This window comes from Ranitomeya variabilis, chromosome 4, assembly GCF_051348905.1.
Source record: "Ranitomeya variabilis isolate aRanVar5 chromosome 4, aRanVar5.hap1, whole genome shotgun sequence".
Lineage (NCBI taxonomy): Eukaryota > Metazoa > Chordata > Amphibia > Anura > Dendrobatidae > Ranitomeya > Ranitomeya variabilis.
The window spans coordinates 722,582,043-722,605,186 of NC_135235.1; the positions used below are offsets into that span (position 1 = coordinate 722,582,043).

At 45.6% G+C, this 23,144-nt stretch overlaps 2 protein-coding genes across 2 annotated transcripts in view; both read left to right on the top strand.

Annotated features, from left to right (window-relative positions):
* Window positions 1-23,144, top strand: part of LOC143766657 (uncharacterized) — a 1,190,188-nt gene that overhangs the window by 443,313 nt on the left and 723,731 nt on the right. The gene's annotated exons all lie outside the window — the stretch shown is intronic.
* LOC143769340 (uncharacterized) lies at window positions 5,051-8,724 on the top strand. The gene is made up of 6 exons (XM_077257824.1): window positions 5,051-5,239; window positions 5,316-5,423; window positions 5,502-5,638; window positions 6,033-6,236; window positions 6,444-6,701; window positions 8,191-8,724. The coding sequence occupies exons 2-5, from the start codon at window positions 5,403-5,405 to the stop codon at window positions 6,529-6,531; spliced, it is 450 nt and encodes a 149-aa protein (XP_077113939.1). The 5' UTR covers window positions 5,051-5,239; window positions 5,316-5,402; the 3' UTR covers window positions 6,532-6,701; window positions 8,191-8,724.

Sequence of the window (23,144 nt, forward strand, 5' to 3'; positions counted from 1 at the left end):
GTGTGAAGTATATTGCGGTATTGTGTGCTCTGTATTATGTGTGCTCAATATGGCGGTATGCTCTATATGGCGGTATTATGTGTGCAATATATGGCAGCATTATGTGTGCTCTATATGGCGGTATTATGTGTGCTCTATATGGCGGTGTGCTCTATATGGCGGTATGCTCTATATAGCGGTATTATGTGAGATCTATATGGCGTCGTTATGTGAGAAGTATATGGCGGTACTATGTGTGATGTATATGGCGGTATTATGTGTGATGTATATGGCGGTATTATGTGTGATCTATATGGCGATATGTGAGAACACTGGTGGTATTATGTGAGATCTATATGACGGTATTATGTGTGAAGTATATGGCGGTATTGTGTGCTCTATATGGCGGTATTATGTGTGCTCTATATGGCGGTATGCTCTCTATGGTGGTATTATGTGTGCTCTATATGGCGGTATTATGTGTGCTCTATATGGCACTATTATGTGTCCTCTATATGGCGGTATTATGTGAGAACACTATGGCGTCATTATTTGCGATCTATATGATGGTATTATGTGAGAACTATAGGACAGTATTATGTGTGCTCTATACGGTGGTATTGTGTGCTCTATATGGCGGTATTATGTGAGAACACTGGCGGTATTATGTGTGATCTATATGGCGGTATTATGTGAGAAGTATATTGCGGTATTGTGTGCTCTGTATGGCGGTATTGTGTGCTCTGTATGGCGGTATTGTGTGCTCTGTATGGCGGTATTGTGTGCTCTATATGGCGGTATTGTGTGTGCTCTATATGGCGGTATTATGTGTGATCTATATGGCGGTATTATGTGAGATCTATATGACGGTATTATGTGTGCTCTATACGGCGGTATTGTGTGCTCTATATGGCAGTATTATGAGTTATCTATATGGAGATATTATGTGTGCTCTATATGGCGGTATTATGTGTGCTCTATATGGCGGTATGCTCTATATGGCGGTATTATGTGTGCTCTATATGGCGGTATTATGTGTGCTCTATATGGCGGTATTATGTGTGCTCTATATGGCGGTATTATGTGTGCTCTATATGGCGGTATTATGTGTGCTCTATATGGCGGTATTATGTGTGCTCTATATGGCGGTATTATGTGTTCTCTATATGGCGGTATTATGTGTGCTCTATATGGCGGTATTATGTGTGATCTATATGGCGGTATTATGTGAGATCTATATGACGGTATTATGTGTGAAGTATATGGCGGTATTATGTGTGAAGTATATTGCGGTATTGTGTGCTCTGTATTATGTGTGCTCAATATGGCGGTATGCTCTATATGGCGGTATTATGTGTGCAATATATGGCAGCATTATGTGTGCTCTATATGGCGGTATTATGTGTGCTCTATATGGCGGTATGCTCTATATAGCGGTATTATGTGAGATCTATATGGCGTCGTTATGTGAGAAGTATATGGCGGTACTATGTGTGATGTATATGGCGGTATTATGTGTGATGTATATGGCGGTATTATGTGTGATCTATATGGCGATATGTGAGAACACTGGTGGTATTATGTGAGATCTATATGACGGTATTATGTGTGAAGTATATGGCGGTATTGTGTGCTCTATATGGCGGTATTATGTGTGCTCTATATGGCGGTATGCTCTCTATGGTGGTATTATGTGTGCTCTATATGGCGGTATTATGTGTGCTCTATATGGCACTATTATGTGTCCTCTATATGGCGGTATTATGTGAGAACACTATGGCGTCATTATTTGCGATCTATACGACAGTATTATGTGTGCTCTATACGGCGGTATTGTGTGCTCTATATGGCGGTATTATGTGAGAACACTGGCGGTATTATGTGTGATCTATATGGCGGTATTATGTGAGAACACTATGGAAGTATTATCTGCAGAAAGGGGACCCAATCTAGGGTGATTCCGGTTGAGCAGCTGCACGCGGGTCTGGGGTAATAGAGGGGGCAGCATGACCTCCAGTTAGGTGCAGTGAGGGGAGGGCTGGTGAGGCAGCTGAAGAGAGGGGTCTCATGTTTATCGTTACTATATGGCTACATTTCCTTCCCAGCATCACCCCGGACTGCGCCTGTCACCTCGCTTTCACACATCGCCAGGACAGGATCTGAGGAGGGGAATGGGGTCTTTGCATGCAAAGTCTGGATCAGAACAGGCCATCAATCAGCAGAAATGTTTCCTGGATTTCTGAGGAGACGGTCCATCCATGTGTATAAAAGACAGCGCTCTATGTACAATCCCTGGCTGCTCCGCGCACCAAACAGGGTGCCCCCCATAGACCAGCACACTGCTCTCCTGAAATACTCTGTGCTGCTGTCACCCTGCTCCCTCCACCATATATCTCCCAGAATCCTTGCTGCCTGCCATCCTCGGTGACTGTCTACTTGTCAGTATAACTTTGCAGTCACCAACAAAATGGCTCCGCACTGTGTTCCTGAATCCTCTCATCCCCTAGCAAACACCAGAAGGGGAGGAGAGGAGACATCACACACGTCAGCAGACTCAGCCCATAATTACTGCAGTGCTGTAATGTGAGCTAGTTGTACACTAGGTTTTTGTCAAATTTCATTAGCTGCTCCCCCTAGTGTTTAAAAGTGGAAATGCCAAACCTTTTAAAATTATTTTTCATATTTTACTAAATTAAAAACAAATGATAATATTTTTTAAGAAAATGTAAACATTAATTCTTTACATTTTTTCAATCGCTGGAAAAAAAATGTTTTTGATGGCACCTTCCCTTTAAGTCAGAATAAGACTGAAGTAAAAGGAGTCTTGGGTAATACAGCTCACCATCTGTTAAAGAGACTGTATACATTCGGGCAATTGTTTTCCCAAATTGAGCCCTTCTGGTACAGCTTTTCTATCCCAGACATAGTGTTCAGGGATTTCACTGTACAAATACTGATGGGCGGAAGCATCAACTCTCTTTAGCTCAAAATAAGCCTGCAGAGTAGATTCTTTTGAGTCTGAAATAACCATATCCACATTACCATCTTCGAAAAACACTTGCTGCATGTTTTCAAGGTGAACAGCAAGCCTTTTAATGGTATGTGAAGCATCATACATTTTATTTTTTCTGCTTCTCCGCATGCCCTCAGGGGCGCTTATATACCAAGAATCTAGGTACATGGCTGGTTAATTCCAGTTTAATGTATCAGACGTGATATTGGCACAGTCATGTCCTTTGTATACATATTTGATAAGCTATTTAACACTTTTTATTGAAGCACATATCTCAACATTGATTGGCTTCCAATGAAAGTGAACGGTAAAATTACTGGTGTCCCAGATTTTAGCTCTTGGTGTAATTCAGCATTATGGATGTGATCCATAACGCCGGCATGACTGTCGACACGTAATGCCTTTTGATTTTGTTTTATATATTCATTCCTGTGGGATTCAATTTTGACGTAACTGTCAACGATAAATTGTTGCGTCAACTTCCCAGCATTTAAAAGGGGATTGAACTCGTCACGAATGGCAAGCCTGTATGCATAGTACTGCAACAGGGTGATTTTTTTTCTTGTCGATCTTGATCCACTGGTATGGATGGTAGATGAATGTTACCAATTCCTTGATGTTACACACTTAGGGCAATTGGAGTTGTCACATTTATTGTCCATCCACTGTCCCCATATGGGAATAGAAGTGGATATGTCATTGCATCACACTTTCTGTGAAGAAAGCTGATTTGAACAGTTTGGTTTTCACTTTTGAGGTGAACTCTGATGTTCCTATTAAATAGGGGTTCACCCATTGCATTTTGATAAATTATAGCTACTTCATTGCACCTTGGTGCATTGTGGCGCCTCTGGTCATCGTTGTAGTCATTTATAATTGACATTGTTATTTCAAGTGGATTGTGATTTTCTAATCCAGCAATCCTCTCTTCCTCTCTTACAAATTCCCTCATCATTGTGAAGGCTCTTGCGAGTGGGTTAATTGCTTTCATTTTCTCTCCAAGAGATGATAGCCGTGCTGGGAGGCACTTTTTATTTGCTTGACTTCTTGTACTTAATGCTTCTTCACTGTCCAAGATATAAATCTGGGCAAACTTGGGAGTACTACCCACAGCGGGATGCAATGCGGCAGTTCTGTGGTAAATTTGTCCATGAATTTGACAACAGTATGGACCATGCCCAGGAGGTGGCGCTACTTGTGCTCTCATTGATGCCAAAGCAAGCGAGCTATTGTATTGCCTTATATTAGCCATAAAGTTATTGGAGTACTGATGCGCTCCTGTCATCAACTTGACTAATTGATCATCCATACGAATGGGACGTAATTGAATGCGCCCTCTCTTGCAGCAGGAAGCGAATGTTTTGTCCTGCGCCATTTCATCGTTGAAATTTTTAGATTGGCAGAAGTGACATCGAAATGTCAGATTGCCAGCATAGTGCTCTTCAATACGTGTCTCATCAATTTGATTGAGAAGTCCTCTAGCGGCAAATGTAACTTGCCATCGTCGAGAGGCTCTGGCATTTTGGACACGTATTCTATCTTGTTCTCTTTTTTGTGAAGTATGTGTATCACTTTGTGCATTGTGTGTTGCTCGTTGTCGTGCAGCATTAGATGCTCTGTGGTTCAGTTACTTCATTCGTTTCTCTTGCTCTGGCCGCCCTCTGTCGGGCTGCATCAGCAGTTCTTCGGCAATTTCATTCATCTTCTGTTTCATTAAGACGCAGGTTATGAATCCGTATGCGATTGGCTTCTCTACGCGCAGCAGCGCACTCAATTTGATCCATCTTTGCAATGTTGCCTCACACTGTTGCCTCAGTGTTGCAAAAAAGGCTTATGCCTTAACTCGCCACCAGGGAGAGCCTCTCTCCTTAGGTATCCATGGTTACGCCCAGGCAGTTAGCTGCTAGTGGTAGTAACTATGGATCCTAAGTAACTGTTCAGCTGTGGATGACTCATTGTGCACAGACACGTCCAAATTAGGTATATTGATTATTATTTTTATTATTATTATTAAAACTTGTCTTTGTTTCTCTCCATCACACGTACAGGTTGGGTACCCTGCCACTCACAAACACAGAATGCTGCAAAATACTACAAGCGTCTAAAAAAAATGTGACCACAATCTTTGAGAAGGCAAGGTCGGACCAAATAATTAGTGACACTGACAAGGCTCTCGTTGGATACTACCTCACGGCAGTCCTCATTTTAAGACACAGGCGTAGACCATCTGTACCAAAAAAACTAACAGTAAGCTCCTTCCAGTTATTCACAGATATGTCGCTGGGTCATATGTAATGGATTGTCTTTGGTTCATATCCTACAGGTAAAAGAATGGCTGCAAAGGAAGCAGGTACAAGACAACGATGAACGATCATACGCAGCGGTTTACACAAGACGTGATGTAGTTATAATGGACAGTGAGGAGGAGCATGTAAGTGGTAGAAATCCTAGGAGGAACATGGAGAGTATATAGAAGAATCAAATCCATAACCCAATGTTTCACCAACAGCTTTTTAGCACGTATTTCGAGAAGATACGGCCAACACTTGAGAAACCGCAATCAACCACCGTGCAGCAGTTTTTTCTTTCTCTAACTGGCCAGGAAGTTAAAAATCCCACAAAAGACCTGGAGCGCTTCCATAACAAGTAAGTGGAAGGGTCTTATTTTTGAAAATAAGGCAAAGGAGGAAAAAAAAACACTATTGTCTATGTTGCCCATAGAAACCAATCTGAGCACAGTTTTGGCGTCTTAAATTGCTCAGGTAAAGATGTTCTGTGCTTCGTGGCTCCAGGCAACTCATTTTTATTTTCGAATACATGGACACATTTTCAATATAGTCTTAGAGGCCCTATAAAAACAGACAATTGTTCAAGGAGTGTTTGGCAGATCGGCGAGTGCAGCAAAATTGTGGACAATCGGTGGCAGGTTTGTGGTCATGTACATTAGGAACGGTATGTTCATGATTTCTCTACAACCAGAGATCTCCATCTCTGCATGTAAAGGGGCCTTTACCCATACTGACCATTTCTGTCTTCTCAGGTTCAACCTGCCCCTTGTGACATGGAAGATGGCAACGTCTGCGTATGAGCATTGGGCAGATGAGATGTCACAGGACAGTAGATCCTTAACGGATAACTATGTATATTATGGGGACCTTAAGGACCAGATTTTCACCCCAGATTTGGTTGAGGGGATGAAAAAATTGATGAAAATGAAGGAAAACGAGGAAGGAGAAACATCTGGGTAAGAGCACTAACCAAATACCAACTACCTCCCATAGTATCAGATTTGAGCTCAATGGCCTTGCTCATTCCAGTAATTTCCGTGACGTTTCCACCATGCTCATTCAGAATATACACCATATGCTAATGTCAAGACAGAGGCATTCAAATAGGTCAATGATAAAAGTCCTTGAAAACCCCTTCACCTAACCTCATTTTCACTTCACAGAAATGTCACCAAGAGGATGAGGACCAGCGGCGAAGGTCCGAGCAGAGAGTGCCAAAGTGACGAGGGAGAGAGGCAGCGAGGAAAGTGAGGGTCCGCGCCAGTTCTTGTACCAGAGGCTGATGGATAGGTGCCCTGTAGGGATCAATACTTCACCACCATCGATGAAGCTATGTAAACAAGTAAACCTGAAACATGCAAAGTTTCTGCTAAATAAATGGATCGGTATTCAGAAAAGATTAAGAGTAGAAGATGCTGCTGGTAAGTTTAAGGCTTTTTCCCTTTCTTTTCATTTCCAATCTATGTGCAGTAGATGGCACAGTGTTCCAGGCCTGTGCTTACTGAAATCACCATATTTTTCAGATTGTAAGACGCACTTTTGTTTCCCCCATACTGGGGGTAAAATGGGGGTGCGTCTTAAGATTAATTTTTTTAAATTCAGATTATAACGTGGGGTGTTGCGGGGGTGCATGCGGTGGCTTCACGAGTCCATGGGGGGGCTTTGCGGCACTTTCCAGTGGGCGCCGCCATTATCCATATCCCAGCATACATTGCCAAGGGGCAACACTTGCTGTGTCCAGACTTTAACAAAATGGCCGCGGGTCGCAGCCTGCGCATGCACCGCCTCCGCGGCCATTTTCTGCCAGTCTGAACACAAGAGAATGTATATACCATATATACAAGAATATAGACATATATACCAGGATGGGGACATATATATGTTCCCCATCCTGGTATATATGTCCCCCATCCTGGTATTTATGTCTGCTATCCTGGTATATATGTTCTCCATCCTTGTATATATGTCCCCCATCCTGGTATATATGTCTCCCATTCTGATATATATGTCCCCCATCCTGGTATATATCAGAATGGGAGACATATATACCAGGATGGGGGACATATATACAAGGATGGAGAACATATATACCAGGATGGAGAACACATATACCAGGATAGCAGACATATATACCAGGATGGGGGACATATATACAAGGATGGAGAACATATATACCAGGATGGAGAACATATATACCAGGATGGGGGACATATATACAAGGATGGAGAACATATATACCAGGATGGGGACATATGTACTAGGAGAGAGAGCATATATACTAGGATTGTAGACATATATATATACCAGGAGGAAGAATACCAGGATGGGGAACATATATACCAGGATGGAGAACATATATGCCAGGATTGTAGACATATATATATACCAGGAGGAAGAACATGTATACCAGGATGGGGAACATATATACCAGGATGGAGAACATATATACCAGGATGGGGGACATATATACCAGGATGGGGAACATACATACCAGGATTGTAGACATATATACCAGGATGGGGAACATACATACCAGGATTGTAGACATATATACCAGGATGGAGAACATATATACCATGATAGTAGACATATATACAAGGATGGGGGACATATATACCAGAATAGTAGACATATATACCAGGATAGCAGACATATATACCAGGATGGAGAACATATATACCAGGACGGAGGACATATATACCAGGATAGCAGACATATATACAAGGATGGGGGACATATATACCAGGATGGGGGACATATATACCAGGATGGGGAACATATATACCAGGATGGGGGACATATATACCAGGATGGGGGACATATATGCCAGGATAATTTGGGGTGCGTCTTATAAAGCGGATAATACGGTATGTCTGCTGATTATTCTAATTTATTTTTTTTTGTATTTAGAATCTTTCAGGAAATCCCCCAGCAGAAAACAATTGTCAAATTATGTGAAAGGACAGGGATGGAATACAAATATACCAACCATAGTAGAAGTGACGCGTGCTTGGAAGCCACCCATGCAGAGGAAGCCAAACGACTTTCCAGAGGAGATCAAAGCTCTTGTGAGGACTCAGAAATGGAAAGGACTAGTTATAATAGAGGACAGCAGCAAAGGCGGGCATACCGTGAAGACCACCCATGCTTTTAAAAAGGGAGAGGTGGTCTGTGATTATCATGGAAAACTCATGAGCTCTAAAAAAGGGGAAGAATTGGAGAGATCACTGACAGGAATGTCATATATCTACTTTTTTGAACATAAAGGACAAAAATTCTGCATTAATGCCACCAATGTGCCTTGTGATTGCCACCCAGACATGCCGTCCACTTTTGGACGGATGATAAATCATTTGGGGATAGTTGACAATCTCAAGCCAAAGGTTCTGGATTGTGGAGATGGAGAAACCCCAACAATTCTCTTTTTTGCCAAGAGAGATCTGAAGCCAGGGACTAGTGTTGAGCGATACCGTCCGATACTTGAAAGTATTCGTATCGGAAAGTATCGGCCGATACCGGCAAAGTATCGGATCCAATCCGATACCGATACCCGATACCAATACAAGTCAATGGGACTCATGTATCGGACGGTATTCCTGATGGTTCCCAGGGTCTGAAGGAGAGGAAACTCTCCTTCAGGCCCTGGGAACCATATAAATGTGTAAAAGAAAGAATTAAAATAAAAAATATCGCTATACTCACCTGTCCGACGCAGCCGGGACTTCAGCGAGGGAACCGGCAGCGTTGTTTGTTTAAAATTCGCGCTATTACTTGGTTACGTGAATTCCCGGCTTGTGATTGGTCAGGTCGGCCATGTTGCCGGGACGCGGACCAATCACAGCAAGCCGTGACGAAATTACGTCACGGCTTGCTGTGATTGGTCCGCGTCCCGGCAATATGGCCGCCCTGACCAATCACAAGCCGTGACGTCATGGGAGGCTGGACACGCGCTCATTTTAAAATGGGCGCGTGTCCAGCCTCCCGTGACGTCACGGCTTGTGATTGGTTGCGCCGCGGTCAACCAATCACAAGCCGGGAGGCTGGACGCGCTCATTTTAAAATGGGCGCGTGTCCAGCCTCCCGTGACGTCATGGCTTGTGATTGGTTGCGCCGCGGTCAACCAATCACAAGCCGGGAGGCTGGACGCGCTCATTTTAAAATGGGCGCGTGTCCAGCCTCCCGTGACGTCACGGCTTGTGATTGGTTGCGCCGCGGTCAACCAATCACAAGCCGGGAGGCTGGACGCGCTCATTTTAAAATGGGCGCGTGTCCAGCCTCCCGTGACGTCACGGCTTGTGATTGGTCAGGGCGGCCATATTGCCGGGACGCGGACCAATCACAGCAAGCCGTGACGTAATTTCGTCACGGCTTGCTGTGATTGGTCCGCGTCCCGGCAACGTGGCCGACCTGACCAATCACAAGCCGGGAATTCACGTAACCAAGTAATAGCGCGAATTTTAAACAAACAACGCTGCCGGTTCCCTCGCTGAAGTCCCGGCTGCGTCGGACAGGTGAGTATAGCGATATTTTTTATTTTAATTCTCTCTTTTACACATTTTAACATTAATGTTGTTGCGATACCCGATACCCGATACCACAAGAGTATCGGAATCCCGGTATCGGAATTCCGATACAGCAAGTATCGGCCGATACCCGATACTTGCAGCATCGGAATGCTCAACACTACCAGGGACAGAACTGTTTTTTGATTAAGGAATCTGAAGAAACGATTTTGGAGAAGGGGGGATTGTCCATGGCTTGACACGTAATATTTTACGTGGGCTCTAGTCATGCATCTGATCCACTGTTCTTTGTGTGTATATGTAGCGCCCCCACTGCCGCAGGGCCGAGGGGTACCCGGTACCGGGCCTCTGAGTCTCTGCTCTGGGGTTGTCACGGCGGCTAGGCCCCGGTCCGTGACCCTGCCGTGGGGCGCACAGGGGATTACTAGGAGTGGATGATGGTAGTGGTGGTGCGGTGCAGTAAATAACGAGGACACCAGGTTGCAGTCTCTTTACCTCTTTACTGAAGATCTCTGAGTCCACAGTCCAGAATACGGTTCACCAGGCTGCGCAAGTCCGGCCGGTCTGATGGCACCTCCAGAGTTCTCTTCACAGGTGGAAATCTGTGCCTTCCTTCTAGCGCTATGTGTTGCGGTCCTTCCCTGCTGTGCTTACGGAAAGTCCCCACAACCGTTGTGTCTGTTTCTTAAGTTCCCTCACAACTCGATTAAATGATGTTCTTCTAATCCTCCGTCCCTCCCTGTTGTTCTGGTTGGGACGGCACCCGTATGACGGGTAGGCTCGGAGCTCTTCCGGGACCCTAGAGTCGCCCCTCTCCACAAGTTGCCCCCCAAGACTGCATAGGTGATTTAAGTTAGACAGCCCGCCTTAGACTGACTGTCCTGCCGCTGTTTAGAGTATTGCTTGAAGCTGAATGTTATAATACTCCCTCGGCGTTCCGGCCACCGGTAGTGCGCCTCAGTAGGGTGTTGCTCCGGTCTTACAGCACGACCCCTACTGGTATACTCCTTTTGCTTGATCTCGTTTCTCACTCAGCACAATCTATCTCGCTTCTAGTCCTTCCTTGGGCACCGCCGCTACCCGGAGCAGGCGCGGTCCCGTTACGTTCGTTCAAGTTGCCAAGCCTCTGTCAGGATCCCACCCCTGACAGAGACCCTACTGTATCTTCCCCCACAACACCCTCTGCCACAAGGGGTTGCCTGGTTCCAACCCAGTCAGCTTTCTGATCTAACTTCCTGCCTGACCCCCAGTTTACCCACTATGGTGGGGAGTGGCCTAATGAATAGAACCCTTAGCTCCCCCCGGAGGCCCAGCTGTGAAATGTATTGGTGTCTGTGATACCTGATCAGATGAACTCCTTCAGTGCCGTCAGACGCACCATAGCTCCCCATAGTGGCGGAGCCACAGTACTGCAACGACCAGGACTCTGGGGTGCTGCACTCCCCCCTGGTTAAACACAGTACTCCGGGACTGGGAAGAAAACAACAATACAAGTTAGCAAAAAGACATACAGTTTTGTTGAGTGCAATAACAATAAGTATACTTGAACAGGCTTCCCTTTATGGGAGGTAAGGACACTTGAACGTTACAAACATGGTTAACATTATAAATTACAGGCTATAAATAACTCCTGTTACCCAACCGGGTATTCTACTTAGTGCAAAATCGTTGAACAATAATTTAACATCGCCTTTAAGGACATACACTCTTTATCCACTAAAGACCTTCCTATAATCACATTATAAGGTAATTTAACTTTCTCATTCTCCTTCTTTAAATCTGCAGGACCGCCTGTCCTATCGGCACCAGACCTACTGCCTCTCCTTTCGGTTACAGGACCGCCCCGTTCAGCCAGGGCCTACTGCCTTTTCAGCTACTATACACAGTATAGAACATACCATTTCTTTCAGTTTAAGAGCACTGAGCCATCTCGACATGACTCCTATCAGGACTCAGGGTTTACCTTCTATCCTAACTATCTATTATCATTATCAAAACATTTTCTTTTGAACATTAAGCCTAAGCCTTCTCATTATCTTTCTTTCTTTCATGCATGCTGGACACCACGTCTATCCCTACGGGTCCACTGCATCCTTCTTTTATCTTTCACCTTTTACTTCTCAGAGCACATCATCAGTATTTCTTCACATTTAACTAATTAAATACATATAACTTTCTCATGTAAACATTATCATCACTTTCTTTGGTCAAGACATTATTGCTTCCAATCTTAAAGCAATATCACGGTTTAAGCGCAACAAATGAACATCCCCTTTAAGAGGGGACCAAGTCTTTATGAGGTAGCACGCCTTCTTAAGCTACCAGTCCATACTCAGCAAAGGTTCCAGTGTGGTATCTTCACAAAGAGTCCTTCTTTAAGTAAAACCAGTAGGGAGTGCCTTTAATAAGGTGCAAACTATGTACAAGAAGTTCGGATCATGCACTGTTCATGATTTCAGCAGTTCTAGAAACTTGTGCAAATAAAACTTTAGAAAAATCAAACAAAAACAAAACAATAGGGATCCCAGGTCCACAGAAGGATCCCCTTAAGAGTTTACCCTAAACGGGTATTAACAGCAACATAGGAGAACGGTAAAACAACAACTATTTACATTGCTCAGTGTATCGAGGTTTATTTCTCCAAGTCTGGGGGTGGCTTCCGTGAGTACCGGCCTCCTCCCGCCACCACATAAAGGGCATCTGCACCCTGGATAGGGGTCTGGGTACTCACGGTTCTCCTTGGAGTGATGGTCCGCAAGCATTTGGCACACAGGGAGATTGGGGCAATGACCACTGGTTTCGAGGAGTCATCAGAGGGTGGTACTGTCACTTCTGGCTTGTATTTGGACACGTGCAGGGCGTACCACCCCTTGTCTCCCCAGTGGCGGGTGTACCGAACCCGGTCTCCTGGGTAAAGATCCCGGCCTGGGTGTCCATCGATGAGGTGCGCCTCTACATCCCGCCGGTTCACAAACACTTCCAATGCAAGACCGGGCTCCTTGATGAAGCCCCAACCTCCCTGCAGCCGGAAGGTGTTGACCACGCCATGGCGCTGCGGGCCCCAGTTCTCCTCAGCAACCTGCCTGACTTGGGTTTTAATCCGAAGGCCCTTCTCTCGCTCAGCCTGACGCCGGAGCGCCTTCTTGCGGGCCCACTCTTCTTCTTGCTGGCGCAGCTGCTGGCGGTATTCCTTCTGATGGATGACCTCAATACTCTCCCCTTCCTCCTGGGCATCTCCTGGAAACCCCATCAGATTGGTAGTGGCCGCGCGGGTCCATTTGAAGGTTACCCATTCCCCCGGGAGCTGCGTGGGTAGTTTGATGGGTCTTAGGGGGCTATCGGCCGTCTGCAGAGTTTCCCAGGGCCTCTCGCATTCGAGGCGACTACACACCCGCCCGGGTGGTCGTGGTGGGGGTGAGTCTACGTCCACCAGCAAGGGCTCTTCAATCGCCACGCCGGAATCGGCGCGGTTACCTGCTTCCGACGCATCTCCGGGGCCGGTCTCCTCCGTTGTCGGCTGCGGGATCGATGCCTGGCACGGGTGCGGCTCCTCGCCAGGGGTGGTTGCTCGCTGGCACAGACTCCGGAACTGCCGGCACAGCTCCTCCACTTCCGCCCCGAGGATTTCCTGATTGCAGCCTGGTAAGGACTCCGTCGGCTCCCATTGGCAGAACCTGGCACGGGTCTTCTCTCCCTCTCCGGGGTGACTTCCGCGCTCCATGCCGCCAATCGGATTCTGCCTCGTGGCCTCCAGAAGTTCTTGCCCCTCCCCGTCCGGAGGGCGGCCTTTCTCTCCTCCACCATCCCACACTAGGAGGCGGGCCCTTCTCCTTGATGGGCATATTCTCTGGACATAGTAATATCGGTGAGGGGCGGGCTCCATCTTCACGCCACTCTTCCAAGCTACGCCCACGATGACACGCCCCATGCTCCCTGCGCACCACATAGTGTTATAATGGCGGCGGTTTTGGCGGGGAATGTCGTAACACAGTCTTTGCAACATAATACAGTCCTAGCACAATAAACCACAGTTCCAAGGCACACATGACCTGATTCTTCAGGCTTAAGTAGATCCTGTTCGTGACGCCAAGTTGTAGCGCCCCCACTGCCGCAGGGCCGAGGGGTACCCGGTACCGGGCCTCTGAGTCTCTGCTCTGGGGTTGTCACGGCGGCTAGGCCCCGGTCCGTGACCCTGCCGTGGGGCGCACAGGGGATTACTAGGAGTGGATGATGGTAGTGGTGGTGCGGTGCAGTAAATAACGAGGACACCAGGTTGCAGTCTCTTTACCTCTTTACTGAAGATCTCTGAGTCCACAGTCCAGAATATGGTTCACCAGGCTGCGCAAGTCCGGCTGGTCTGATGGCACCTCCAGAGTTCTCTTCACAGGTGGAAATCTGTGCCTTCCTTCTAGCGCTATGTGTTGCGGTCCTTCCCTGCTGTGCTTACGGAAAGTCCCCACAACCGTTGTGTCTGTTTCTTAAGTTCCCTCACAACTCGATTAAATGATGTTCTTCTAATCCTCCGTCCCTCCCTGTTGTTCTGGTTGGGACGGCACCCGTATGACGGGTAGGCTCGGAGCTCTTCCGGGACCCTAGAGTCGCCCCTCTCCACAAGTTGCCCCCCAAGACTGCATAGGTGATTTAAGTTAGACAGCCCGCCTTAGACTGACTGTCCTGCCGCTGTTTAGAGTATTGCTTGAAGCTGAATGTTATAATACTCCCTCGGCGTTCCGGCCACCGGTAGTGCGCCTCAGTAGGGTGTTGCTCCGGTCTTACAGCACGACCCCTACTGGTATACTCCTTTTGCTTGATCTCGTTTCTCACTCAGCACAATCTATCTCGCTTCTAGTCCATCCTTGGGCACCGCCGCTACCCGGAGCAGGCGCGGTCCCGTTACGTTCGTTCAAGTTGCCAAGCCTCTGTCAGGATCCCACCCCTGACAGAGACCCTACTGTATCTTCCCCCACAACACCCTCTGCCACAAGGGGTTGCCTGGTTCCAACCCAGTCAGCTTTCTGATCTAACTTCCTGCCTGACCCCCAGTTTACCCACTATGGTGGGGAGTGGCCTAATGAATAGAACCCTTAGCTCCCCCCGGAGGCCCAGCTGTGAAATGTATTGGTGTCTGTGATACCTCGTCAGATGAACTCCTTCAGTGCCGTCAGACGCACCATAGCTCCCCATAGTGGCGGAGCCACAGTACTGCAACGACCAGGACTCTGGGGCGCTGCATATATACTTTATATATTAGTTTTGTGTGTAGGCAAAGGAACAGTTAACAGTTATAATATTGTTATTGTTATTTTTTTCTATAATAAGGCTGCTATTTTACGGTTGAAGTGTTTGTACTGGCACCTAGATACAGGAAAGATATATATCTTTGTTCCTTGTTAGCCAGTAGATAGAAAAATATTTAGAATCGAGAGTCCTCAGTGGTTGATACCTTTTAGTGGCTAACTGAAAAGATGGTAACAATTTGCAAGCTTTCGAGACTAGTATCACAGAATCATAGAATGGTAGAGTTCGAAGGGACCTCCTGGGTCATCTGGTCCAACCCCCTGCTCAAAGCAGGATTCACTAAATCATCCCAAACAGATGACGGTCCAGCCTCTGTTTGAAGACTCACCACCTCTCGTGGCAGCCTGTTCCACTCATTGATCACCCTAACTGTCAAAAAGTTTTTTCTAATATCTAATCTGTCTCCTTCCATTCAGTTTCATCCCATTGCTTCTAGTCTTTCCTTGTGCAAATGAGAATAAAGATGATCCTTCTACAATGTGACAGCCCTTGAGATATTTGTAGACAGCTATTAAGTCTTCTCTCAGTCTTCTTTTTTGCAAGCTAAACATTCCCAAATTCTGTAAATGTTCCTCATAGGACTTGGTTTGCAGACCAGTCACCATTCTGGTCGCTCTTCTTTGAACTAGCTCCAGTTTGTTGAGGTCTTTTTTTAAAATGTGGTGCCCAAAACTGGATACAGTATTCCAGATGAGATCTGACAGGAGTAGAGGGCAATAATGACTTCACGTGATCTAGACTGTTTGCTTCTGTTAATACATCCCAGGATTGTATCTACCTTTTTTGCTGCCTTTTTTGCTGCTGCATCACACTGGTGACTCATGTTTAGTCTGTGATCTATTAATATTCCCAAGTGTTTTTCACATGTGCTGTTGCTTAGCCCTATTCCTCCCATTCTGTATGTTTTTTTCATTTTTATTGCCCAGATGTACAGATGTTTGCATTTTCCCTGTTAAAAACCATTCTGTTAGTTGCTGCCCACTGCTCCAGTTTATTTATATATTTTTGAATCCTCTCTCTTCTCTAGTATTAGCTATCCCTCCTAGCTTTGTGTCATCAGCAAATTTAATCAGTTTGCCCTCAATTCTTTCATCTAAATCATTGATAAAGATGTTGAACAATACAAAGCCCAGGACAGAGCCCTGTGTTACCCCACTTGAAACATTTTTCCAACTGCATTTGCAGCCATTTACAACCACTCTTTGGGTCCGATCACTAAGCCAGTTATGAATCCACCTAACAGTTGCCTCGTCCATTCCATAATTAGTCATTTTTTCAATAAGGATTGTGTGAGATACTTTGTCAAATGCTTTGCTGAAGTCAAGATATACTACATCTACAGCATTTCCCTGATCCACCCAGTCAGTGATTCTGTCATAGAAGGAAATTAAGTTAGTCTGACGTGACTTATTAGTTACAAACCCATGCTGACTCTGTTTAATCACTTCATTCTTATCCAGGTACTTACTTACATGTTGTTTAATAATTTGTTCAAAGATTTTTCCTGGTATAGATGTCAGACTCACCAGCCTATAGTTCCCTGGGTCCACCTTCTTCCCCTCCGGTCTCTTCATCAGGCTCAGTATAATAAAATCTGAAGAATCACATATTTATACACAACACAGCACAGAAATAATGAAATAGATAAGAAAAGTGACGTGAAGCAGAACTATCATTATGGGAGAGGGATAGAGAGTTGTGGCCATAAATATTGGAACAGTTCATAGATAAGGAGTGTGAAAGTTTTATTGTCCTGTGATTGGGGTCTGGTTCTGTGTTGTGATGCCCCCATATGGTGTGAGGAGCAAATTCCTTAATTGATGTAAAAAGACATAAATCAATGCGACACATTCATTCAAGTTCAAATTGCACGCTCTGGGCTGTGCGGTGACTTCATGCTTCCTACAGTCAGGCCAGGAACCGGGGGGGTGGGCCTGAACATACGTCACACACAGAGCCCAGCCGCCCCTCTCCCGCTTCATTCTACCATGTTAGACAGCCGGGGAAATGAACTGGTTCTCGGTCACATAGCGCACTGACCCCGCCCACCTGCCATCCAACCCTTCACTACAGGGGATGAGTAACAAGCAGCCTGGCCGTGTCACCCCCCCTCCCCCTCCATTGTACCATGTTACACACGGCCTGGAAGATGAACACATTCTTGGCTGCATAGTACACTGACCTCCCCCCCCACTGGCCTGACACCGAAGAGCACAGGGGGCTGCCCGGCCGCGTCACATCTTGCCGCCCCTTGCCCTCCATTCTGCCATGTTACACACAGCCAGGGAGATGAAGTGGCTGCCATAGCACACTGACCCTGCCCTCCGGCGAAACAGAGCAGAGCACAGGGGGATGAGTGACAAGCCGCCAAGCTGCAAAACATACTAACCTCGCCCCCCGTATTTCACGTCCCCGTTTTAAGTCATTTGAGCCTCTTTTTAAGTAATTTTTTTTGGACAATCAACCTCCGGAGGGTGCCCTGATGCTAACACACACACACTTAAAATCCGATCTGTGATGAAAAAGTGACTCTGACCCCATTTTTTGGGGTCTTTTTTATCGCACCAGAATTTAAATGTGTGCTTAAGCATCAGCTAAGGATTCCTCAGATTTTCCCACAAAAAACACATGCGGTTATAAAAAAAAAAACGCATGTGTTTTTTATGTAAAACACACCGGACACGCCCCCAGATCTCTCAGTGTCAGGGGGGAGGGGGTGTGGGTCACAGATGTGCAGAAAACCCATTGAGTGTCAGAGGTTACCGCCGCAGTAATCATATGTGCGGATAAGCTCACGTTCACCAAAGGACCCATTTTTATGCTCATTAGGTGATTTACGGCATCAAAACATAAACTTTATTTTTTACTGGCACGGTCGGAAAAAAAAAAGTGCGGATACGCTCCGTTTGCCGCAGCGCCCAATTTTACGCTCCCCAGTCGATTTAGGGCGTCAAAACGTTGAGACTGACCTTAGCAATGATGTACAAGGTGTGAGATGGGGCAAGAGACTGTTGGGGATAAAGGAATTTTCTAATTTTACCCCAATGTGGCAAAATCAATGACTGGTGGAGTTTGACAAATTTACTGGTTTCAGAGGTTGGCAATGAAGGGGAATTTAAACTTTAGATCAGTTAATAGAAAATGGAACACTTAAAAGATTTAACAAGCTTAAACAATAGTTTGGATTGCCTCACAGGCTCTTCTTTCGATACCAACAACTTAGGCATGCATATCTAAGGCTACGTTCACATTTGCGTTGTGCGCCGCAGCGTCGTCGCCGCAACAAAACGCATGCGTCGTGCGGCCCTATCTTTAACATTGGGGCCGCATGGCGCCGCATGTACATGCGTTTTGGTGCGTTGTACGCCCCATGCGGCGTTAGGGCGCACCTGTCAGGGCGCGGCAAACGCAACATGTTGCATTTTTTTTTGCGGCGCTGACTTTTTAAAAAACGCATGCGTCGTGTTTGCGTCGTTTTTGCGTCGTCGATGCGCCTTTTTTCCTATTCACTTGTATTGACAACGCAGACAACGCAAGTACTTGCGTCGTGGTGCGTTGTACGACGCATGCGTTTCCAATAAAAAATGCAAAACATTGTATAGACTTTGGGGGGGCGCATGCGGCGCAAAAAGCTGCGTTTTTTGTTCAAAACGCAACTGCGTTTTTGTTTGCGTTGTGCGTTGCGACGACGCTGCGGCGCACAACGCAAATGTGAACGTAGCCTAACTCAGTTTAGCGCTGCGGCACCGGATATACGAAATAAATATTTACTAGACTCAATAGCGGAGGCAAAATACATGACTGGCTTAATTTCAAACTTCTATCAGAATCTCTCACAGTCTCGCATGGGAGACCATCCCCTGACAGCTACATTAAAATAGGAAGCAGATGTGATGCTGATTATGGAAGTTTTGAATCCCCGATGGCTGTAGGTCTTTCACACATTTTTTATCAAGCTCGCAAACGTATTGCGCAACATTGGCCAGACGCTCAACCACCAACAGTTAATTAGTTAATAAATAAGCAAAACAATATTATTTGGAAATTTGACAACATCTGGGGATCCTGGTTGACTGTTCCAGGCCTACAATCTGGAATACTCCTGAGAGATAACCTGGCAACTTCTGGCTTCAGGAACATTTGTAGTATGATCAATCCAGATTAAATGATGTAAGTAGGGCGAGTACGCAGTGCAAACTAATTATGATAACTGAATGGCAGATATTCTAATGTATACACATCACAAAAAAAATATGAAGAAATAATTCTCTAGAGTGTTATCAGGGGAGGGGGGGGGGTGTAAGAGAATGGTCAGTCATAATATACTGAACAGCCATGTTGGCTCTAGCAGCCATCTTGTGCAAAGTTAGAACCTAACTAATTCTAAGATGTACTTCTGAAAGTCATAGACAGATTGGAGACACAAGATGAGATCATAGCCATTAGCAGGTATAGTGGACATGCACACAGGTTAATTGGAGCAGCTGCAGGGCCATGAGAATAGAAAAAGGGTAATGAATAACAAAAAAGCTTGGGCACTCCAATGAAAATGTATTGTCCAATGTAGACCAATGAGGCAAATGCCTCCACCATACAACAAAGAAAAAATACAGGATGACCCGACTGAAAGACAGATTAACTTTTGCAACGTTTCGGCACGGACATGCCTTTCTCAAGCTGAATCTGCTGTAGAAGGGGGTCCAAGGTAATGGGACCTAGTCTCCTATCATGCCTGAATGGTGTGGGGGCACCGACCACGAGTGCCAGAGTGAGCCTCGTGGTTGGGAAAGTTAATCTATCTTTCAATCGGGTCATCCTGCATTTTTTCTTTGCTGTATGGTGGTGGCATTTGCCTCATTGGTCTACATTGGACAATACATTTTCATTTGAGTGCCCAAGCTTTTTTTGTTATTCATTGCTAACTAATACCTTGGAGCACCACCTCGTATTACCCGGGAGCACCCCCTATATTCCCTAAAATAGAAAAAGGGTAAACATATGATAATAAATAAGTGTATTAAGTGAACAATGACAGTTACTAAGAGGAACATGGAGATTTACGAGTTCTAATGGAGTTGGGTGTAAAGAGCCTCAAAGTCATTACATGTAACAATTTTATGCTTCATCCATGAATATGTGTTTTTCTATGCAGTATGATGTTATCATGTATACGCCTTTTGCTGCAAGGTGCAGCTTTCTTTGTCTGTATCATGTATAAAAAGCCCCTGTTACTGTTGTTCGGGGCCATTACATCGCCAACCTGCTGCCATGCCACAACATGGCCCTTCCATCACCATTCTGCAGCCATGCCACTTCATGGCCATGATAAGGCCAGACCATCGTCAGATGTCCCAGCGTTAGTTTGTCTGTCTAGACTTCAGTTCGTGCTCACATGCTTTATTTCAATGACTATACATGTGCTGTCCTGCTGCGAAATCTCTGAATAAACTTCAGTCTCAGCTTGATAAGAGAATTGTCTACATATTTTTCCCGGCTCTTCCAGCTCTCAGTAAGGACTTTCTTAAAGGGAAGGTGCCATCAAAAAAAAAAAATTTCCAGCGATTGAAAAAAATGTAAAGAATTAATGTTTACATTTTCTTAAAAAATATTATCATTTGTTTTTAATTTAGTAAAATATGAAAAATAATTTTAAAAGGTTTGGCATTTCCACTTTTAAACACTAGGGGGAGCAGCTAATGAAATTTGACAAAAACCTGGTGTACAACTAGCTCACATTACTGCACTGCAGTAATTATGGGCTGAGTCTGCTGACGTGTGTGATGTCACTCCTCTCCTCCCCTCCTGGTGTTTGCTAGGGGATGAGAGGATTCAGGAACACAGTGTGCAGCCATTTTGTTGGTGACTGCAAAGTTATACTGACAAGTAGACAGTCACCGAAGATGGCAGGCAGCAAGGATTCTGGGAGATATATGGTGGAGGGAGCAGGGTGACAGCAGCACAGAGTATTTCAGGAGAGCAGTGTGCTGGTCTATGGGGGGCACCCTGTTTGGTGCGCAGAGCAGCCAGGGATTGTACATAGAGCGCTGTCTTTTATACACATGGATGGACCGTCTCCTCAGAAATCCAGGAAACATTCCTGCTGATTGATGGCCTGTTCTGATCCAGACTTTGCATGCAAAGACCCCATTCCCCTCCTCAGATCCTGTCCTGGCGATGTGTGAAAGCGAGGTGACAGGCGCAGTCCGGGGTGATGCTGGGAAGGAAATGTAGCCATATAGTAACGATAAACATGAGACCCCTCTCTTCAGCTGCCTCACCAGCCCTCCCCTCACTGCACCTAACTGGAGGTCATGCTGCCCCTCTATTACCCCAGACCCGCGTGCAGCTGCTCAACCGGAACCACCCTAGATTGGGTCCCCTTTCTTCAGATAATACTTCCATAGTGTTCTCACATAATACTGCCATATAGATCACTCATAATACCGCCATATAGAGCACACATAATACTGTCCTATAGTTCTCACATAATACCATCATATAGATCGCAAATAACGACGCCAGAGTGTTCTCACATAATACCGCCATATAGAGCACACATAATACCGACATATAGAGCACACATAATACCGCCATATAGAGCATACCGCCATATAGATCTCACATAATACCGCCATATAGAGCACACATAATACCGCCATATAGAGCACACATAATACCGCCATATAGAGCACACAATACCGCCATATAGAGCACACAATACCGCCATATAGAGCACACATAATACTGCCATATAGAGCACACATAATACCGACATATAGAGCGCACATAATACAGAGCACACAATACCGCAATATACTTCCCACATAATACCGTCATATAGATCTCACATAATACCACCAGTGTTCTCACATATCGCCATATAGATCACACATAATACTGCCATATATATCAAACATAATACCGCCATATACATCACATAGTACCGCCATATACTTCTCACATAACGACGCCATATACACTCACCGGCCACGTTATTAGGTACACCATGCTAGTAACGGGTTGGACCCCTTTTGCCTTCAGAACTGCCTCAATTCTTCGTGGCATAGATTCAACAAGGTGCTGGAAGCATTCCTCAGAGATTTTGGTCCATATTGACATGATGGCATCACACAGTTGCCGCAGATTTGTCGGCTGCACATCCCAAAGATGCTCCATACAAGGCAGGATGGATCCATGCTTTCATGTTGTTTACGCCAAATTCTGACCCTACCATCCGAATGTCGCAGCAGAAATCGAGACTCATCAGACCAAGCAACGTTTTTCCAATCTTCTACTGTCCAATTTCGATGAGCTTGTACAAATTGTAGCCTCAGTTTCCTGTTCTTAGCTGAAAGGAGTGGTACCCGGTGTGGTCTTCTGCTGCTGTAGCCCATCTGCCTCAAAGTTCGACGCACTGTGCGTTCAGAGATGCTCTTAGGCCTACCTTGGTTGTAACGGGTGGCGATTTGAGTCACTGTTGCCTTTCTATCAGCTCGAACCAGTCTGCCCATTCTCCTCTGACCTGTGGCATCAACAAGGCATTTCCGCCCACAGAACTGCCGCTCACTGGATTTTTTTTCTTTTTCGGACCATTCTCTGTAAACCCTAGAGATGGTTGTGCGTGAAAATCCCAGTAGATCAGCAGTTTCTGAAATACTCAGACCAGCCCTTCTGGCACCAACAACCATGCCACGTTCAAAGGCACTCAAATCACCTTTCTTCCCCATACTGATGCTCGGTTTGAACTGCAGGAGATTGTCTTGACCATGTCTACATACCTAAATGCACTGAGTTGCCGCCATGTGATTGGCTGATTAGAAATTAAGTGTTAACAAGAAGTTGGACAGGTGTACCTAATAAAGTGGCCAGTGAGTGTATATTGATAGCTCTATTTATTGTCCAGTTCGGATAATTTCTAGCTTTGAATTTCTTTTTTGTTTCATGGAATTCTTTCAATTTATCCTCTTCTTTGCTACAGTTTCTTTTTAACCTAGTGAACTCCCCTACTGGTATAGATTTTATCGTGTGGGCTGGATGGCTACT